A 22168-nucleotide genomic window follows, 5' to 3' on the forward strand; every position below is an offset into this window, starting at 1 on the left:
CTGCCGTGCCTCCATCTCTCATCCATGTCCACCGTGCAGCTTCGCCTCGATATTTACGCCACGGCGAGGCAACGCCATTCTCGACCAGTGGCGGAGGGAGCGGTGACGGTGGAGGCCCCATCTGGGTGGGCCACGCCGAGACCCTCCGTTCGTCGCCCCCACGCGTCCGGCCCGCCGGGCGCCGGCTCGGACATCGCGGCTTCAGGCCGACGGCACCGCGTTGCCTTGCGGCGGCTGCTGAGCCGCGGGTGGCGCGCCGCCGCCGCCGCCGTTGTTGCCGCCGTTCTGGCCGTCGCCGGCGGCAACGGCTGGCGGTGGGGTGGAGTCGGGGAGCTGGCTCAGCAGCTCCTGCAGCTGCTCGGGATTGGCGAGGCCGCGCAGCGCCTGGTTCTCCTGCTCCAGATGGTTGTTCTTGTCCACGAGCTCCTTGATCTGCTCGCGGAGGATCTCCACCTCCTCGCGCACCGCGAACATCAGGTGCGACTTCACCAGGTCCTGCCGACACACGGTGGGGAGGGGAGGGGAGGGGGAGGATGTGACGTCGGCTGGAGAGGCAGAATCTCGCCACCGCCTGGGTGGCCGGCGGAGGGGAGATGTAAACAAATGATGCCTGTGATGGTTTGGACAGATCGAGGATGGATACCGGAAAGAATAGCGCACGTGGTAATGCCGCAGTGGCGAGGAGATGTTAACTACCTCGCCCAGTATACAGGAGGTCGTGGGTTCGATTCCGACCCCAATGCCTGGTGGCGTGGATTTTTCTTCGGGTCCTCCGATTTTTCCCCTCCACATTAAGAATCAATGTGCCCCTATAGCATTTGGCTGCTGTAAATTTCCACACGATGATAATTTTTGATGGCCAGGTCGCTTCTGAAAAAATATCTATGTAGCTCAGTGGGCATTACCTGCCAAAATTTAAAAAAATATATATATAGTTTTACAGTTTTTGTAGGCGGTTGTGGTGCTTCGGGTTGTTCCGTATCGGCGCGTTATTTTTTGCCGCGACATTTCCCTCTCAGTTTTGCATTCTTTCGTGCGAATCTCATTACGGTCGAATTGTGTGCGTTTGCCTCGGCGAGTCACAGAGTTCCACTTACCATCGCTTGCTCGATCTTGTTGTCAATAGCGACCATGCTGGCTCCGGGGGAGCTGAAACACACGGGGAAGAGAAGAAAATAAATAAACGATCACCTGAGCGACGTGAATATCTGGGCGTTGACGCGGATATGTGGGCTTCGATGTGGATACCTGGGCGATGATGTGGCGATGATGTGGATATCTGGGGTTTGATGTAGTTATCTGGGTGATGATGTGGTTATCTTGGCGATGATGTAGACATCTGAGCGATGATGTGGATACGTGGACGATACGGATATCCGGACGATGCGGATGCGGTGATGTTCATTAGTTGACAGTCAAACGGTCATTTCTGTATGAATGTTTGTATGTATGTATGGATGTATGTATGAATGAATGTATGCATGTTTGTATGAATGTATGTATGATTGTATGTATGAATGTATGTATGTACTGTATGAATGTACGTTGTATGTATGTATGAATGTATTATTGTATGAATGTACAGTATGTATATATGAATGTATGTATTCTTGTATGTATGAATGTATGTATGTATGGGGGGGAAGGACAGCAAACTGAACACACACAGCGCAGTTTTTGATTCTCAGAGATGGAATTTAGACCATTTTTAAGTGCAGCGCAAAATGTACTGCGATGGGTTTTTGTTGTTGTTGTTGTCGGGCAGTCAGTGTTGACAACTCACTGGAGTTGAGAACCCGCTTTAATCTCAACTCGGTCTGCGTGAGTCTACGGGACTCTGGGTGAGTTTATGGGTCTACGTGATTCACTTGTGGCCAGGCTTGAGACCGTCAAATCACTAGAACCCGGTTTAATCACAAGCAGCTGCCTGGATTAAAGTTTCAAGTTTTTAAGTTTCAAGTTTCATTTATTAGGCATCGCCCTGTGAGCCATACGGCTCTTAAGTGGGGTGCAACCCAGGATGGACCCCCCCCAGCAAGGCTGTGTCGCAGTCGATAGTCCGATTCACAGTGGACCTCAAAAGACCCTGTGAGATTATCCCTAGAGTAAAGTAGGCCACAAGCGCTGCAGCCAGGGTCTGAATTTGACAAATTTGATCGATGACTCGCAAAGTTGCTTAATTGGGAAAAGCCACGAGGCAAATTTTGCTCCGACGGATAGAAAAATTTCGATTTTAAACTTTCGTGACTGCAGGGATTCACATTCTTGGCTCTTTCGGTAAAGTCACGTAGACAAATGGTCACTTTAGCTGGGTTGCCACCTCTGATTAGCGCAATTGGCTACGTACGGTGCGAACCAAGTTCAAAGTACGTACAGGTCCTCATGATGCTGGCCCGCAAAGTGCGTGTTTGTGTGCGTGCGTGCGTGCGCTTTATAGCTTTGGATAACCTTCGAATGGATACGTTCACCACACTTTGACCAGAGTGCTCAGCGCGGGACTTTGTTCTCGGCCAAGGAAGCCAACTTCGCGACAGTGTCAAAGCCGAGTCCCGTAGAGTCATTCAACCGTTCCCAACAAGCCGGGGGGGGGGGAGGAATGCGGAATTGAGGCTTCGTCTCCAAGGCCACACAATGCCACGAAAAAATTCCACGGAACGCAAGAAATAGATTGCTCAGAAAAGGAGAGCCGTCGTATTTTTAAGGCAAAAGCTAAAGTGTCGATTTAAAGCTTTCGTGACTGCAGGGATTCATATTCTGGGTTCTTTCGGTAAAGTCAGGTAGAAGGGAAATAATAAAATAATAAACATAAACCAATAAAATGTTACTGTTTTTTATGTAACAATAAAATGTAATTGTTTTTTTTTTCCCTTCTACGTGACTTTATTGAAAGAACCAAGAATATAAAAGCTAAAATGTCGCAAATATTGTTCAATTACAGCACGGGCTGGATACACGTCACTGCTTGCATAAGCACGGTTCTGAAACGGATGAACTTGCGTCGGTTGCGTAACAAAACGTCTCGCAGCCCCCCCCCTCCCTCCCCCGGCCCACCGCCCCGCCCCCATCATCGGCAGCTGTACCCGTGTGGCACAAGGTGACTGAACGCCTGGCTCGGCGATGGGCATGCGTCTGCCAGGAGGGTCGAGAGATGCTGTTGCCCACAATTAAAGTCGCGTGTGAGATTCCGCTCATTAATCAACTTGGGCACATTCTAAAAGAGAATGACGCCTCCGGTACACGCCAGAGCTGAACCCTCTGCGCGCGGCGCCATAATCACCGGCCATCATCTATCCACTGCTGGATGAAGGCCTCCCCCCCACCTCCCCTCCCCCCCCCCCGGACGTTCTCTCAGATCGCCGCTCGGAACGGCAATCAGGTAGGCGGCAGGGGTCACGTGACCAGGTCGCGGAACGCTCGTGGGGTACTTTCCATGTCTCGCAAGACCTTTTCGGCCAGTGCGGAAGAGTAGGCCAAAAACACCTGACTTTGGGTGAACACAGAGGTCGCAATCGGGTACCCGATACCCGTACCCTACCCGATACCCGGCTACCCGTACCCGGCCGGGTACGGGTAGCTTTTTGCGACCCTGGTGCGGCCGGGTACGGGTAGGCCGTGAGTCACTGGTGAGTAACCGTTTGTCACTCATTTCGGGTAGGGTACGGGTAGGGAACGAGTACCCGTACCCGGCCGGGTGCGGGTACGGGTACCCACTTGCGACCCTGGTGCGACCGGGTACGGGTAAGGAAACAAAACCCGTTTGCGACCTCTGGGTGAACACCAGCGCGGGTTCAGAGCAGGGAGCGCGTGAAACATTTTACCGAGGGCAGCCGAAGTGAAATATAAATGGTCCGGGAGAGTTTGCGGAGGGGCTTTGGATTTGGTTTGTCGACGTTAATGAAGCGGACACCGCCGTGGAGCGATGGTTCAACAACACGCTCCACTTGCAATCCAGAGGTCACCGCTCCGATTTGATCTCCCGCCCCCCTCTCCCCATCACCGCCCCTCTCCCCAGCCTGACCGCCTCCGTACGCCACGGTTACTCCGACGACGGTGGGGGGTAAAGTGCGGGCGCTGCCACCTCGTCCGCCCACTTTCCGAGAGCTGTCGAGTTGTGGGGGCCCTTCCGCCAGCAGTGGCGTTTCGCAGGGAATTGCAGGGGCTGCGCCTTTTGCCTTAAAATTCGCGCTCGTGTGCCACCCCCCCCTCCACCCCACCCCCTCTCCGCCACGCCAAGCAAAGGTGGCACCAGCGGAGGCTTCGGTGTGCGGGGCATCGCGCGGGTTGTGACACCGCCGCACGAATGTTGTCCGACACCTCGCTATCATTTCTGAAGCCACGTCGGGGGTATTGACCACACCCCGATGCCAAGCGACGTTTCAGCTCTCGAGTTTCGACATCGAACGGAGAGCTCCGGCTTTGCTGCAAATGGCCAAACAAGAACCCGTTTATTCTTCTTCCACTCCCCCGCCCGTTGTACCGCTACGTGCGTTCCTGAAGCAGGAGCTGCCGGCACGTGGGGCGAAACGTCGGACACCGCGCCAAACAACGCACCAAGTGGCACGACCCCAAACCGCGACGGAGAGCCACTTAGCAGCACAACCGGGGGTTGTGGGAAAACCCCCGGCGGTGTTCTTCTCGCGATTGAAGTTGACGCTCGACTACGATCGCGCAAACATGACGCCAGATCGCGTCACGTTGCCCTCCTCCGCCGCGACGCGGGCGAATGGATGGAGCTTGCCGGCATGCTTCGTTGAACAGCAGACCGGGAAGTTGCCAATTCTCTTCGCGATGCTTTGCCGTTATCAATTCCAAAATTGTGACCGCGTCACCGGCACGCAAACGGCCCAAACTCTTTCGCGACAAAGAAGGCCCCCTAAACATCTAAACAACGTGACGTGACGTGCGGCTGATACCCTTCCACAATTGCGGGTTTCGTGGTTTCCGCTTTCACCACTGAGAGGCTATACCCCCCCGCCCCCCGTCTTTTTCACAACCCTGTCTCCCGCGCCCCCCTCCCCCCAAATCCGACCCAGCTCATTTCAGACTCTGTATAGGAGGGGGAACCACCTGGCCTAGAACTCCTCCTCCTTTCCCTTTAAGGGGACGACTCTAGAATGTTCCATGCGCTAGGAGTGTACGATGCCCTCTGTTTCCATGAAGAGGGGGGCTCATCTTGATCCTTCCAAATCGACCACTGCAGTCTTTCTGGCTACGGCGTTAAGGGTCTGCGAGTGGGGCATGTCGACGTCTCGTTTGCCGTGCCAAGCCTTTACGCTATTAAATATTGAACAATACATTGCCCGCCATACGGCGGTCGTTACATTTCTTCTCGATGAAAGAAAAAAAATCGAAACGAGCGATGAAGTTCCCTCTGTCAAAAGAATAAGTACTGCAAATAGATATAAATAAACATTCACATGATAACACCATTTTCACACATTTCGCAGATTCCTCTACAGACATCACATGGCCACTATAAATTCCACACCAGGAATGACGTTTGCCTGCAACTCGCCCTCCCCAACTATCCGCGGTCCAAACGCCTGAATATAAATATAATCCTCGGCTCACCATCGCCACCGTCGTCATCGTCGTCAAATCAGTCGTGATCAATCCATGCCGGATGAAGGCCTCCTCCCAATTCCACTCACGGACGAAGGCCTTCCCACACCGTCAGTCGTGGGTGCCGTTTGACCATACTTCCCCACACTGGTCAAGTATTGGCTGGTGAATCACACCACGGGATATTAGCCATGTCAGCAATTCGACTCAGACGGCCAGGCTCAAAGCGCATTGCGCTGACCGCTGTCCCACCGTTCCAACCCTTTTGGCAGCTCATTATTTACAGCCTTGCGAAGGCTTCCCCCCCCCCCGTCCCACCCCCCCCAGACCGTGACGGCCACGGCGCTTGCTTGCCCATACTTCGCCACTCCGGCCAAGTGCCGCGTTCCTCTAGCGCCGTGCTCTTCTCTCATCTCGGGGCCCACGCCGGCGGTGCGCGCGAGGGCCGCCACGCATTTCAAGCCATTGGGGTTTGACATCGGCACGACGGCGATGGGAAGCGTCGGGGGCCGTAACGGGGCCGCCACGAGGCAGCCCAGTGGCCCGCGGGCCTCGCAACGAAGAACACTGATCTAACGGGACGGGGGGGCGAGGGGGGGGTACGTCACGACCGCCGCTGACGCGAGCCGTGGCAAGGAATCGAACTCGGGAGTCGCCGCCGGGGTTCAAAGTGCATCGGCGGCCGGCAGCCCGAATCACCGAGCGGCCCGCCCGGCCGCTCCACGCCATCGCGCGGAGGTTTTGCTCGGGGGCCCAAAATAGCAACACAGACAGGGGGAGGAGGAGGAAACATGCAGCCGCAAATTACCCCGAGTGACGGGCGGAGGTGGACAGATACAAAAGCGACGCAACCCCCGCCGCGCGGAGAGATACAGTAGAGTGCGGCACAATGCAGCGGTGCAGTACGGTTGTGTACCGTCAACTGTTCTGGAGCTGCGTATATGTTCACACCGAATGGGTACGTGGCACGCGACCGCCCTGTGTGCTCTCGGGTTGCCAACTCTGGACTGCTCGAGCTATTCCGGGAGATTTTTTTTTCGTTGGTTGTCGTTTTTCCTATTATGATTATGAATTGATTTTCTTTAAATATCCAGTCGTCGTCGTCGTCACACTCTCACCGATTTGCTTTCGATGGTAACCACCGAGGAACCGGATCGATGCGATTGCCAATTCCGGACTTGGCAACCCTCCCTGCGCTCCCCCCCGCCCGCCGCATCTCCACGTTGCCACACAGCCGATGACACCTGCTTAGCTTACCCGACCAGACCTCCTGAAGGGTAACACGTTACACGCAACGCCCTCTCTTTCCCCAAACCTGCTGACCGCTCCTTTCCCCTGCTCCGCAGGAGCGCGCTGATTTATTCGACCATGCTTCACCGCGCCCGGTGGGCTCAGAAGGCGGCGGGGGGAAGATTAGCACAGGCGCGCGGGAGCGCAGAAAGTACTGCACAACAGTCGATTTTTTGCTTTTCGCTTAGCGTCCTCCTGCCGCTCATCCAGGCGGTGCCGTGACGGCGTGTGCGATTGACGGAGCTCGTGTGAACGTTGTTCTCCGAAACACAACGCCACCGCTGTGCCCTTACGATGCAATCTCCCCGGGCACATCTCTCTACACGCCCATCGACCATGCCGACGTTGGCGCCCCGACGTTGGGCCGACGTTGCACGTTTACGGAGGGACGAGGGGGGGCAGGGGTGGGGGGGGGCACCTCCTGCTCCTTCAACTCGACGGAGACGATCGTTTTGCGGAGGAACGATTCCGTCTTGGTTTTCGAAAAGCAATAAAAAAAATTACAAAACTTTTTTTATTTTTTTACCAGAATAGCTGTGTGTAGCTCTTGTTCAGAAACGACCTGGCCGTCTCTAAAACGACAGCCCGACGAGGTGGATTTTTCGCGGCCGAATACTCCAAACGCGTGTTTATAAATGTGGAGGGCAAAACCGGAGGACACGGAGAGAAATCCACGCGACCACGGGGAGAGCGAATACGCAAACCCCAACCATACAGCAGGCGTCAGGGTCGGGATCGAACTCACGACCTCCTCTATACCAGGCGAGGTAGTTAACATCTCTTAGCCACCGTGATGATGATGAGAGAGACAGAGACATGCAAACCGCAACCATACAGCAGGCGTCAGGGTCGGGATCGAACTCACGACCTCCTGTATACCAGGCGAGGTAGTTAACATCTCGCCAGAGCTGTCCTGGCTCCCGTTCCCTGTGAAACTGTAATCCAATAACGTTCTACACGCCTTGCAGATTTGACAACACGCAAAGCTGCTCACAACCAGCAGAGCAAGGCACGACCGCCACCCCACATGCCTCTCACGCGTGTCGCGCGACCACGACATTTGCTCGTATGGATTGTTCTCAGCCTTGCCTGGACCACCAACTCAAGAGATCTAACGATGCGCGCAGGTGTGCCGCTGCTGCTGCCGCCCGCAAACGGCAGGAAGGCACGGCTCCCATGCCATATGCTCCGCGCGTGTGTCACGTGACCACCGCATCGTACGCCGCACGTAACGATGCCCTCAGCCTCGTCTAGACCGCCGGCTCGGCAGGGCCGAGTGCGCGTGGCCGTGCTGCCATGGTCATCGTGGTCAAGGCCGCCGACTCTAAAGAGAGCCGGGGCGAGAGGATCCACGGGTGGTGACGTCAGCGGACGGGCCACGGCACATGACGGCAGCAGCAGCAGCAGTCCTCGCCTCATCGGCGTTTAGCGTCCGCCCGCGGTGTGGTCGGCCAAAGGTCTGAGAACGTTCTAAAGTCCTCGCCCGCCCCCCCCCCGCCCTTCGCTCCGAGGCGTCTCGCGAAGCCGCTGTCCGACGTCGCTGCAACGTTACTCCTCCCGCTGCCCCCCAATCGACGCCATCTGTGCCACCGCGGTAAATGGTTGTTGTGCCTAAGCCAGAGGTCGCAAACGGGTTTTGATTCCTTACCCGTAGCCGTACCCGGCCGCACCAGGGTCGCAAATAGGTACCCGTACCCTACCCGTCCCGTACCCTACCCGAAATGAGTGACAAACGGTTACTCACCAGTGACTCACGGCCTACCCGTACCCATACCCGGCCGCACCAGGGTCACAAACGGGTACCCGTACCCGGCCAGGTACGGGTAGCAGGGTATCGGGTAGGGTACGGGTATCGGGAACCCGGTTGCGACCTCTGACCTTAGCCTCGGGCGGCGGGGGGGGGGTGGCGATGGCAGTTAAACCCAAATGATTAAAGTGAAATACAAAAATGTAGCCCGCTACTTTGTTGCCGTTGATGGCAACATTCGCAACGCCGCCGGTACATTTTTCAAAAGGTAAAAGGCGCGGCCCTGCAACTGCTCGCTCACCACACCGCTGGCGGAGGTTGCGGAGGTCCCCTCTAGCGCATGGGGTATTTGGCCTACTCTTCCACCCTGGCCAGACAACTTGGAAGAGGCGGGAGTTCCCACACTTTACCCCACCTGCACGCGACCGACCGACCGACCGACTTATTTGACGCCGCTGGTCCCTACCATGGTAAGTGACGCAGGTTTGCAGTTTTCAATTTGCAGGCAATTAATCCCGAGCTCCCGGGAGGTTTAAACGCATTTCTCAACGGATTAACCGAGAAATGCTGGGAGCAAATTGTGAATAAGAAGAAAAAAGAGCCTTTGTTGTGTAAACTGGTTGAAATGGGAGGTTCCAAGAGTTGTTAAGGTGTGGCTGATGTAAAAGTGCGGTTGCTGTAAATGGGACTGAGCCTTTGTTATGTAGAGGTGGTGCGGCTGAAACCGCACCGAACCTCGCAATGGCTCCTCCCACCCTCAACCAGTATATATACAAGGACTGTTTTCGTGGAAGTTCTCTTACTTGATGCAGCTATCGTGCTGTGACGGTTCCACCTGAAGACGGGAGCTTGTGTTGCCTCCGAAACGTCGTCATTTTTATTTTATTTTGTTATTTTACTTTTATTAATTTTAATTTTTTACCTACGTGACTTTACCGAAAAAAACCTAAGAATATGAATCCTTGCAGTCACGAAAGCTTCAAATCTAGAAGAATAAAAAACACAATGGAGGCATTCCCTACCGTCAAGGCCAGAGACACAGAGGGAGGCCTCTTCAACCTCCCAATGACAAGCACCGAGAGGGCACGTGCCAGCGACAAGACGATTGGCAGATTATCCCGTAGCTTGTCTTTGTTAGCATGCGTAAGGGGAAACAAAAATAAAAAGTTAAAGGTGATATCGGGGAAGAAGAAGAAAAAATGTTTCGCTCACAACCGCTGCAAAATTACGAGCCATGGGTCAAGTTTGGTTAGGTCAATGAAGCACCCAACACTGACGCAGGCTGGCGAGTCGTTTGTCCAACAATGGATTGACAGAGGGCTGTAAATCGCTTTCCGTATTCTCTCCATCATGAAACATGCTCTCAAAATTACGAGCCGTGGGTCAAGTTTGGTTAGGTCAATGAAGCACCCAACACTGACGCAGGCTGGCGAGTCGTTTGTCCAACAATGGATTGACAGAGGGCTGTAAATCGCTTTCCGTATTCTCTCCATCATGAAACATGCTCTCAAAATTACGAGCCGTGGGTCAAGTTTGGTTAGGTCAATGAAGCACCCAACACTGACGCAGGCTGGCGAGTCGTTTGTCCAACAATGGATTGACAGAGGGCTGTAAATCGCTTTCCGTATTCTCTCCATCATGAAACATGCTCTCAAAATTACGAGCCGTGGGTCAAGTTTGGTTAGGTCAATGAAGCACCCAACACTGACGCAGGCTGGCGAGTCGTTTGTCCAACAATGGATTGACAGAGGGCTGTAAATCGCTTTCCGTATTCTCTCCATCATGAAACATGCTCTCAAAATTACGAGCCGTGGGTCAAGTTTGGTTAGGGCAATGAAGCATCCAACACTGACACAGGCTGGCGAGGTATTTGTCCAACAATGGATTGACAGAGGACTGTAAATCGCTTTCCATATTCTCTCTATCATGAAACATGCTCTTTCCCCACCGCCCCCCCCCCCGTATTATGAAGCAAAGGTCGTGGTGGGGCATTTTTATAATCCACGAGGTGTTTTTTGGGGCTAGATCGCGTAAACATAAATGTGTCGTTAAACCCGCCACCATCACCCAACGCAGATAATTAGTAAGGTTTGTGTCACGGAAACAAAACATGACAATTCGTTACTATGTGAAGCTTTCGTGACTGCAGGAATCCATACTCTTTGGTTCTTTCGGTAAAGTCACGTAGGTAGACAAAATAACAGATCATGACGTTTCGATCGCAACACAAGCGGTCGTCATCAGGTGGGAGAATCACAGCAGAAAAACTGCCGAAACTGGCATCACTACGCAGCCGGCAAGGAACCAGGCAGCAGAGATCGCAATCGGGTACCCGATACCCGTACCCTACCCGATACCCGGCTACAAGTACCCGGCCGGGTACGAGTACCGCTTTGCGACCCTGGTGCGGTCGGGTACGGGTACGGGTAGGCCGTGAGTCACTGGTGAGTAACTGTTTGTCACTCATTTCCCAACGTCTTGTCTCTTCTCACAATTCAAGTTCCTAGAATAAACCCACCCGCGCCTGCCACATGGCTTCATCCCAGAGGTCGCAATCGGGTACCCGATACCCGTACCCTAGCCGATACCCGGCTACCCGTACCCGGCCGGGTATCGGGTACGGGTACCCATTTGCGACCCTGGTGCGGCCGGGTACGGGTAAGGAATTAAAACCCGTTTGCGACCTCTGCCAGACAAGTTCAATGTCCCGGGAAGACCGACAGATCTCCTGACAAGAGGGCGGCGATCACTGGGAAAACCAGGACAGCGGGGAAACTTTAGCGGCAAACCACAACCCCAACAGCAGCCCCCCTTTGCACACACAGAACGCCCCGGCGCGCTCTCACACTACGCGACACCGATACAAAACGTTTCCGTGAACGTCAAAGCGGCATTGATACGACGGTCAATAAATAACACGGAAAACCTTAACGTGCCGTGTTTAACGTTAAACATTAATGTACGCCTTAAAGTGTCAAAATTAAGTGCACTTTGCTAATTAGGGTCGACGTGACGATATTACTGACGATAACAATTCCAAACGTTTTCAGCCCCTTTTGTGAAAGCAAAACATGTCGGTCACCGGGGGTGGCTTTACCATACTTCACCACGCTGGTCACCCAGGACAGGTTCAGATGTCACTCGCCACCAATGTTAGCCGTGGCCTGGGATTGGACTCACATAGTCTGTTGAACTTTTTCCCACTATACAAAGCCAAACGTGTCAATCGGAGGTGTGGGGAAGAACAACAGATTATGGGACTCTGTGTGAGTCTATGGGACTCTGTGTGAGTCTATGGGACTCTGTGTGAGTCTATGGGACTCTGTGTGAGTCTATGGGTCTCTGCGTGAGACTACGGATCTCTGTGTGAGTCTATGGGACTCTGTGTGAGTCTATGGGTCTCTGTGTGAGTCTATGGGTCTTTGTGTGAGTCCGTGGGTTTCTGTGTGAGTCTATGGGACTCTGTGCGAGTCTATGGGTCTCTGTGTGAGTCTATGTGTCTCTGTGTGAGTCTATGTATGTTGAACTTCGTAATGCAGCTAACCGCACAAACCTTTACGCTTATTCTACCCCCTTTCCCCTTCAAGCGTAAAACAATTTTAAATCGCAGGTGATGCCAGCGTCCATTAATTCAGCGAGACGGCTCGTTGTATAATCATTACATGTCATTTGTACGTCGCCAAGTACATTCCGATGGGCTAGCAAGCATTTACTTGCCGAACAGTTTAAACCTCGCCACACCACCGCAATAATTTGGGGGCATGAATATGGTTTTACAGTACTTTACGATCGCAAGCTCGGCACATCTGAGATGGCCAAGACCATTAACATTCCCCATCTCATCTTTACGCCTGCCTTTACAGCGACGATGCAATAATGCACAATGAACTGCCCAGTGGAATGCATTTGAAGCGGTTACTCAAGCCAAGCACGGAGGAGATGGAGCGATCAAATCAGTTCGTGGCTATTGGATTGTTACATCACAGGAACGTAAGATATTGTGGGGTTGGTATACATGATAATAAGTGTTTATTATAGCGGGAAGATATTTCACGATCAGTGGATTTAGGATTCTGCGCAGCCTTTTGATTAATTGGGCCAATCGTCCTCCCAAATGTGGGACCATTCTGAAAAAAATCAAGCCTTGATTGGAATTAGTGGGATTTCTCGGGGAAAATAATTATCATCGGATTATTTTAATTCTAATTGAGGGATTGAATCGACGGACAATTGGATCACAGGAACTAGGAGAAACGTTGATGTTTATTGTTTTACGTTATTTTGCTGAAGTAAGGTTTTTTTTCCCCACCGTTAATGTACCAGCGGCGGTCACATTTAGACAGCTGCGCTGTCCAAAGGGACATCTTAATAATTCTAATAGAAGGGCACAGAGTACGCTGGAGTCTCTCGTATTTTTAGAAAAGGCAAGTGGCAAATTGCCGTGCCCGATCCATTTTGCATGCAGCCGGTTGAAATGAATGGAAAAAACCCAAAGTTTAATATCGTAAACGTCCACACAATTACAGCCAGTGACGGATGACGACGAACGTCCTGATGATGACGCCAGTGACGATGATGGTTTGGAGAGGATAACGGAGTAGGATTGACGATAATGGTGGTGACTATTATAATATCTGATTTAAAACCTATGCCCTGCGCCCTAAACAAATTCGACGATAAAAGATCGCAAACCTCTTTTAAATCCTTTTTTGGGCAGCAGGACACGGGTCTTTCGATCAGCCGTACGCAATCGCACCTGTCCCACCGATTTATTTGACAATTTTTTTTTTTTTAAAGTGGAAACTGCACTTGTTCAATAAACAAGAGGATTTGGCAACGTCGCGATACACCGGTGTGCGGTTTGTGGTTCACAATTGATTTTTGGGTCAGATCGCGCGGGTAAAATGATCGTCGCAAAGCCATCTTCCTTCAGCCGACGCAGACGGCTAATAATCTTGTCACGTGACGGACAAACGTGCCGATTTATTGCCGCTGCAGCACAGCAGTGCGTTGCTGGAGAGCGATCCACGTTTAACGATCGGGCACGGACGTTTCGCTGGTGGTCACAGCGTCAGCATCTTCAGGTAGCTGCCAGAATTGCGAGCATGTGCTCCATCTATTTAAAACTTTCGTGACTGCAGGGATTCATCTTCTTGGTTCTTTCGGTAAACAACAGGTGTTCTTCACCTGAGGACGGCTGCTTGCGTTGTGGCCGAAACGTCGTGAAAATGATTTTATTATGTTAAATTTGTATTATTTTATTACTTCCCTTCTACGTGACTTTACCGAAAGAACCAAGAAGATGTGCTCCATCGTTTGGCCCTTAAACGTTGAATTTATTCGCCTGAATGACGTTACGTTAGATTGTGAGAGGGGGGGGGGGGAAATGCGGTCAACAACATGCTCTCTGTGATGGCACGAAATAAATGAGAAGGTTTTAATTAAAAAAACACGATGAAACCCGCTTGAAAAACACACGTTCATTTACACGATGCCAATTCTATGGAACAAGGGCAGCCCCTCTTCTCAAGTAAAATAAATACTGGAAAATCTTACAAGAGATGTTCAACACAGTTTTGTTTATTTTAATGTCACCCTACACCCTTCAGTTTTATTAGAAACACAGCGGCACAAATTTGCTCCATCCACGCTCGCCCCTGGCTGCTGTTCACACTTGCTCAACCGGGCGGTGTCAATGTCTGTCCCGGTTCAGATTTTAGCGCAATTTCGAGTGACTACAATATTAAAGTTTGTTTTTCCACTCGTTCTTGGGGCTTCTAATCCCTATAAATGAGTTAGAACGTGCTGGCGGGGTTTATCCGCCATCGCGAATAGCCCAAAGGCAAGCCAGCTACCGCTGGGGTTCCCGCGACGAGATATTTCGTGGTACATTATGACGACGTTAATTTCGACGTGATCATCTCAACGATACAATTTTTCCCGTAACGATGTGAACGTTATTTGAAAAAAATTTACCTAATGCTTTTCTCTACTTTTAGTCGGTAAAGGTGCACGTACTGAAAAAAAAAAATATTCCTCAACTGCATTTCGCTGAAAATAAGCCCGCCGTGCGCCTTAATCGACGGTACGCCACGATCCGTGTGGGCATTCGTGAAAAAACCTAAACGATGACCCAGGAACCGGGGCGTCGAGATTCACTCGCCACCGATGGCAGCCACGCCTGGGGAATTGACCTCGGGGTCGCCGGCCTCGTCACGCCACCCCGCTCATCTCGAGCCAAATTAAGATGGGGAAAAGTTCGTTCGGTCGCGATCGAGATGCAACGCACGGTTCGCTACGGGGGCCGCACTGGATAAGCGCGGCGCGAGTCGTCGGTTCAAATCCGTGGCACGGGGGGGGGGGGGGGTGTGGGGTCGTCGGCTCAGTCACCGATCCCCCTGGGGGGGGGTCCGTACCGCTGGTCACGGACGTCAACGACGGCAGGGGAAGCCCGGCTCGGGACGTTCAACCGATTCGGGCCGCCCGCGTGATTTCACGGGGAGATCACGTTGACCACCTTCCTCGACGAGGGAGAAACGTTTGAGAGATATCATGGCGTGCGTACGTGCGTAAGTGCGTGCGTACGTGCTTGTGTAAGTGCGTGCGTGCGTGCCAAAGGTTGAACCGGCTTTCTTCATCCGTCCTCCAGAATTTGTATTTAGAGAGGGAAAAATGTGGGTGCATTGCCCCACCTGACGGGATGTATGTACGTATTTTGAACTTCGATCGCACCGTACGTAGCTAAACCGTGCTAATCGGAGATGCGTGGGAAGGACAACAAACTATGGGTCTCTGTGCGAGTCTGTGGGTCTCTGTGCGAGTCTGTGGGTCTCTGTGCGAGTCTGTGGGTCTCTGTGCGAGTCTGCGGGTCTCTGTGCGAGTCTGTGGGTCTCTATGTGAGTCTGTGGGTCTCTGTGTGAGTCTGTGGGTCTCTGTGTGAGTATGTGGGTCTCTGTGTGAGTCTGTCGGTTTCTGTGCGAGTCTGTGGGTCTCTGTGTGAGTCTATGTATGTTGAACTTCTTTTGCTCTTCATGTAGCCAACTGTGCTAATCTGTGGGTCTCTGTGGGTCTCTATGTGAGTCTGTCGGTTTTTGTGGGAGTCTGTGGGTCTCTGTGTGAGTCTATGGGTCTCTGTGTGAGTCTGTGGGTCTCTATGTGAGTCTGTCGGTTTCTGTGGGTGTCTGTGGGTCTCTGTGTGAGTCTGTGGGTCTCTGTGTGAGTCTATGGGTCTCTGTGTGAGTCTGTGGGTCTCTGTGTGAGTCTGTGGGTCTCTGTGTGAGTCTGTGGGTCTCTGTGCGAGTCTGTCGGTTTCTGTGCGAGTCTGTCGGTTTCTGTGCGAGTCTGTGGGTCTCTGTGTGAGTCTGTGGGTCTCTGTGTGAGTCTGTGGGTCTCTGTGCGAGTCTGTCGGTTTCTGTGCGAGTCTGTGGGTCTCTGTGTGAGTCTATGTATGTTGAACTTCTTTTGCTCTTCATGTAGCCAACTGTGCTAATCTGTGGGTCTCTGTGGGTCTCTATGGGTGTCCCTATGGGTCTCTATGGGTATCTCTAGAGGTCTCTGTGCGTCTACGGGTCTGTGTGTCTGTAGGTCTCTGTGTATGCATGTTAAACTTATTTTGCACTGCCGTACGTAGTGCCGGCCCCAAACCAAAAAACCGAAACCACCGGGCGAGACATTCCGCGCTCACCTGTCGTCTTCAGCCGTGCCCACCGCCCCTTGAGCCACACCAGAGGAGGGCATCGCCACCGCCACCGCCGCACCGTCCACTCCCCCGCCAGCGGCCGACGGCTCCGCGAACGCCGCGCCCGCCTGCTGCTGCTGCTGCTGGTGGCCGTCCAGCCGCGGCACGACACCGGCCGATCCCAGGAGGTACCGACCGGCGCCCGCGGCTCCCGCCGGCAGCAGCAGCGGCGTCGGCGTCGGCGGGAACAGCGCGACGTCCACCTGCGCCGCGTCCGCGAAGCCGACGTTGAACGTCTGGGCGAGGGCGACGGGCAGCGGGGACGTGACGCCGGCGGGTTCGCCGGAGTGGACGTTCGACACGATGTTGTCGAAGCCCAGGGCCACCGGCGTTGGCTGCGCGAGGACGTGGGCGTTGACCGGCCTCCCCGTGACGCTCTGACCGCTCTGCTGCTGAAACATCGGCGCAAGTTGCTGGGGGGGGTCCGGGCCGGCTTGCGGCGCGGTGCCCAGCGGCCGCAGGTGAGGGTTCTGCGCCATGAACTGCTGCTGGCCCTGCGACGAGTGCATCTGCGCCAGCACGGAGTTCAGCTGCTGCGTGACGGCGCTCGGGGGGCTCTTCGGCACCGCGGGGAACCCGGCCGCGATCGGCGACGCCGGCTTGTGGACCGCCGACGACGCCAGCGAATGCTGGAGGAAATTGCCGTCCGCTGTTTGGGGATGCGGCGGCATTCTTTGCTGCCAGGCCTGCTGCTGCTGCTGCTGCTGCAGAAGCACCGGCGGATGCGGAGAATTGGCCCTCATCTGCAGTTCGGACAAATTCGGTAACGGCGCTTGTGGCGGCAGCTGCGGCGGCTGCATCTGAACGCCGAAGGAGGGCATCTGCTGCTGCTGCTGCTCTATCTGCTGATCTAAGAGACCGCCGTGGAATCCAAGGGCCTTCTGAAGCTGAGGATTGTCAGTCCCTTCCTCCACGAGGCAGATCCCATACCCCTGCTGCGGAACTTGCAACGGCTGCTGCTGCTGCTGTTGCTGGCCAGCCTGCAACAGAGCATCGCTGCCCACGTTCGAGGCAGCCACGCTCTGCAGATTGTCCGGAGCCCAGCCTATGCCCGGAGGAGCACCCGGCATGCCCAACTGCTGCTGCTGCTCAAAGAACCCACCGCCCCCGTTGCCCGCAGGTAGCGCGTTGCCGCCGCCAGCCACCTGGCTGGGCGCTGGCGCGGCAGCTTCGTAGTAGCCCTGAGGGAAACCCGTCAGTGCCGGGTGCGTCACCGCGAGAGGGGCCAGACCCGGCTGGCTCGGGCCGCAGGACGCGGCCGGCACGTCCCGGCCCATCCGGTGGACGCTCTCGCCGCCGAGAGGGTCGCATTGCTGGGGGTGCTGGTGGTGCTGCTGCTGCTGCTGTTGTTGTTGTTGTTGGTGGTTGTGGTGTTGCCCGTACGCTTGGCTGTCGAAGGCGTGGAGGGACGGCGCCGGGCCGGAGAATGCGACGCTCTCGCGGGACACGACGGAGCAGGCGTCGTGGTGGGCCAGGGCAGAGGCCTGGCCCACCACCACCAGCTCCTTGTCCTTCTCGTAGAAGTCCGTGCAGTTCCAGCGGCCCTTCTTGAAGGGCTCCTTCTCCACCAGCTTGACGACGCGGAATCGCGAATTGCAGCCGTGCGGAGTCGCGTGGGCTTGCGGCTGCAGGTGAGACTGCGACTGCTGCTGCTGCTGATGATGATGACCGTAAGTTTGGTTGCTCTGCGAGCTCGCTTGCTCGACGTGTCCACCGACCACAACCTCCACGGCGGGTGCCCCACCATCGGCTCTGAACACCGCCGAGGTAGCGGTAGCAGCGGCAGCAGCAGGCAGCTCAACCTCCTCAACATCGCCGCCAGCGCCGCCACCGCCGCCCGACTCCACCGCCGCAGGCGTCCCTCGATCTCCGGGCTCGGCGGGCGCCATCTGCTCCGCCTCGTCGGCCGCGGGGAGGAAAATCATCTCGGCGCCGGCGGCAGCGGCAGCGGCAGCGGCGGCGGGGGTGTCGAAGATGTCCGAGCAGGAGCCGCCGAGCTCCTCGGTCTTCGTGGAGGCGTCGTCCTCCAGGTCGAAGCTCACCTCCGTGTCGTCCCCGGCGCTGTTGCTGTGCGCCCTGGCCGTCGTGACGCTCGTGATCTGGAAGCCGCTCTTCTTCTTGCTGCCCGCGCAGTGCGGCTGCCCATTGTTGAGATCCTCCGCCGTGAACGACATGCTGGCTCGGCTCGGGCTGGCTCGGCACGGGCTGGCTCGGCACGGGCTGGCTCGGCACGGGCTGGCTCGGCACGGGCTGGCTCGGGCTGGCTCGGCTCGGGTTTGCTCCGGCCTGGCTCGGCACGGGCTGGCTCGGGCTGGCTCGGGTTGGCTCGGCACGGGCTGGCTCGACACGGGCTGGCTCGGCACGGGCTGGCTCGGGTTGGCTCGGCACGGGTTGGCTCGGCACGGGCTGGCTCGGGTTGTGGCTCGGCTCGGGTTTGCTCCGGCCTGGCTCGGCACGGGCTGGCTCGGGCTGGCTCGGGCTGGCTCGGGTTGGCTCGGCACGGGCTGGCTCGGGCTGGCTCGGGCTGGCTCGGGCTGGCTCGGCACGGGCTGGCTCGGGCTGGCTCGGCCTGGCTCGACACGGGCTGGCTCGGCACGGGCTGGCTCGGGTTGGCTCCGGCCTGGCTCGGCAAGGGCTGACTCGGGCTGACTCAGCTCTTGCTGACTAGGCTCGGCCTGGCACGGCTCGGGCTGGCTCGCTTAACGACACCAACAGCCTCGTCGAGCCGACGGTCGAATTGTCATTCAGCAAACCTCGCAGCAGCAGCGGCAGCAGCGGCAGCAGTGGCAATAACAAAAACCGCAGCAGCACCAGCAACAGCAGCAGCAATAACAACAGCGGCGGCGGCTTCAACAACCCTTGCAGGGAGACCATTAAACAACAACAACAGCAGCAGCAGCGACAAAAATGACAGCGCACTCTGCCGTGAACAACAACAACACCCAAGGCTCTGTCGTCGAGTTAAATGTCCCTGGCGGGCTGGTCCCGCTGCCACAGGAGACCCGTCTGTGGCTCGCGAGGGGCCGTCTCCTCCTGGCGTACACAGCGAACGAGGAAACGCTGCGGCGTTGTTGGCATCATCGCCCGTGTTCGATCAGCCGCTGGTCTCTCTGATGATTCTCTCCCCACTCCCTCCACCCCCACCCCCCCACTGCTCCTCGTTCTCGCCTCCTCCCCGACACGCGCGGATTGGACGTGGGGTGAAGCCACGCCCAGTTCGTGGAGGGGGGGGCGGAGCTTGTGTACGTGTGTGTGTGTATCTCGGTGTGTGTGTCTGTGTGTGTGTGTATCTCGGTGTGTGTGTGTGTATCTCTGTGTCTGTGTGTCTATGTGTGTATATCGGTGTATGTGTGTGTGTCTGTGTGTGTATCTCGGTGTGTGTGTGTGTGTCTGTGTGTGTATCTCGGTGTGTGTGTGTCTGTCTGTGTGTGTATCTCGGTGTATGTGTGTATGCCTGGTCTGTGTGTGTATCTCTGCGTGTGTGTATCTGTGTGTGTATCTCTGTGTCTGTGTGTCTCTGTCTGTGTGTATCTCGGTGTATGTGTGTGTCTGTGTGTATCTCTGTGTCTGTGTGTCTCTGTCTGTGTGTATCTCGTTGTATGTGTGTGTGTCTGTGTATCTCTGTGTATGTATCTCTGTGTCTGTGTATATGTCTGGTCTGTGTTTGTGTGTATCTCTGCGTCTGTGTGTGTGTCTCTGTGTGTGTGTCTGTGTGTGTATCTCTGTATGTGTATCTCGGTGTGGGGAGAGCGGTAGTGTAGCAGAATCGAACCCGGCGATTCCCGCTCACGGCCAACACCGGTGACGATTATTATCTGAACTGGTCCCGGGCCTCCCCTAGGTCGACTCAGCCTCAAAATGAGTACCTGGTGCGGTGTGTAAACATCGCCACTGGGGAGACAAAGACGGTCGGACGTGGTGCTGGTCACCAAGAAAAGGATGGGGCACAGTCGTGATCCCGTAACTGATTGAAATGTGTGCACAGACTCCTCGTCCCACCCGTAACCCTGGGGTACAGTGCTCATCAACCTCACTGGAGACGATCAACACACCACGTGTGTGTGTGTGTTGACACAACACACCACGTGGTGTGTGTGCGCGTGCGTGGGTACGAATTGAGCTGCCTGCAACCGGATCGCGCGAATCGCACTGTGACGCCGTGACGAGGCAGGGCACTGTCTGTGCACTCTGACTAGGGGGCCGTCCATAAATGACGTCACGCGATTTTGGACGATTTTTGACCCCCCCCGCCTCGTCACACGGCGTCACAAAAAAGTCAGACCCCCCCCTCAAATATGACGTCACAAAGCTCTGCCCCCCCCCCCCCCCAAAATAAAACATGCTTAAAATCGCTTTAAACTATTGTCATTGCAGTGCGTATTTAATGTGGCGCTGCACTCTGATGTTGTAGGAGAAACATTTATCAAAAAGTATATTTAATTAAGCAGAACGTGTTGTCTATATTTATTTAAAGTTGCGCATTTTGATGTGACGTCACATTTCTCACCCCCCCCCCCCCCATCGTCACACATCGTCACAAATGCCTGACCCCCCCCCCCCCAGGTCCCCCCCCCCCCAGGTGCGTGACGTCATTTATGGACGGCCCCAAACCACGCAGGGTTCCACCCATGGCGCTCTCGTGGGAACTGCGCGCAAGCCTGCAACAATACATTCTGTCGATCGCAGATAAACAAAACAAAACTAAATGTTGACTTAAAGCTTTCGTGACTGCAGGCATTCATATTCTTTGGGTCTTTCGGTAAAGTCACGTAGATAGGTTCAAAGAAAATAACAAAAAAAACTCCGACTTTTCGATCACAAGCGATCATCCTGATGACGATCGCTTGTGATCGAAACGTCGTAGTTTTTTTTCTTTGAACCATCTACGTGACCGAAAGACCAAAATAATTCAATAAAAAACTAGTTTCTACTCTACCCACGTAAGACCCACTGAGAAATGGATCTTACGCACTCCGCGGCTCGTTAAAGAACTGTTTCATCGACCTGAACTTGACCAAAATTAATGACTCGGCCCAAACAAAACCAACACTGAGATTTGGGTTCTGCTCGTGATCATTCGCATTTGTGTCCTACCATGAGGTTTGTAACAATACTCTTAGGTTTTTTCGGTAAAGTCACGTAGGTAAAAAATAACATTTTAATTAATAAAAGTAAAATAAAAATCACGACGTTTCGGAGGCAACACAAGCTTCCGTCTTCAGGTGGAACCGTCACAGCACGATTGCTGTATCAAGTAATACAGCAATGTATCAAGTAGGATACAGCAATCGTGCTGTGACGGTTCCACCTGAAGACGGAAGCTTGTGTTGCCTCCGAAACGTCGTGATTTTTATTTTACTTTTATTAATTTAAAATTTATTTTCTACCTACGTGACTTTACCGAAAAAACCTAAGAGTATGAATCCTTGCAGTCACGAAAGCTTCAAATCTAGAAGTTTGTAACAATGTCAGAGCTCAACCACGGTGGAGGGAGCTCTCCTCCCTTACTCCGACGTGGCACAAGCACTCAACAGTTTAAAAAAAACATACAAACGATACAACTATAAAGGTTTTTTTCTTCTAGATTTGAAGCTTTCGTGACTGCAAGGATTCATATTCTTGGGTTTTTTCGGTAAAGTGACGTAGGTACAAAAAAAATTATTCAAATTAATAAATCACGTCGTGATTTTTATTTTATTTTTATTTAACTTTTATAAATTTAAATTTTTTTACCTACGTGACTTCACCGAGAGAACCAGAGAGTAACAATCCATCGACGGGAATTTTCAACAGAAATCCTCCCGTCGATGGGAGAGAATGCTTTTTTTTTG

At 54.1% G+C, this 22168-nt stretch overlaps 1 protein-coding gene across 1 annotated transcript; it reads right to left on the reverse strand.

Annotated features, from left to right (window-relative positions):
• Positions 1–106: 106 nt before the first annotated feature.
• LOC144735648 (uncharacterized) lies at positions 107–20967 on the reverse strand. Its single transcript, XM_078618099.1, has 4 exons — positions 20949–20967; positions 16284–19035; positions 1098–1149; positions 107–495 (listed from the first exon to the last, which is right to left on the reverse strand). Exons 1-4 carry the CDS (start codon positions 20965–20967, stop codon positions 202–204), a joined length of 3117 nt encoding a protein of 1038 aa, XP_078474225.1. The 3' UTR covers positions 107–201.
• Between the last annotated feature and the right edge of the window lie 1201 nt (positions 20968–22168).

Source organism: Lampetra planeri, chromosome 56, assembly GCF_965212315.1.
Source record: "Lampetra planeri chromosome 56, kcLamPlan1.2.h2, whole genome shotgun sequence".
Lineage (NCBI taxonomy): Eukaryota > Metazoa > Chordata > Hyperoartia > Petromyzontiformes > Petromyzontidae > Lampetra > Lampetra planeri.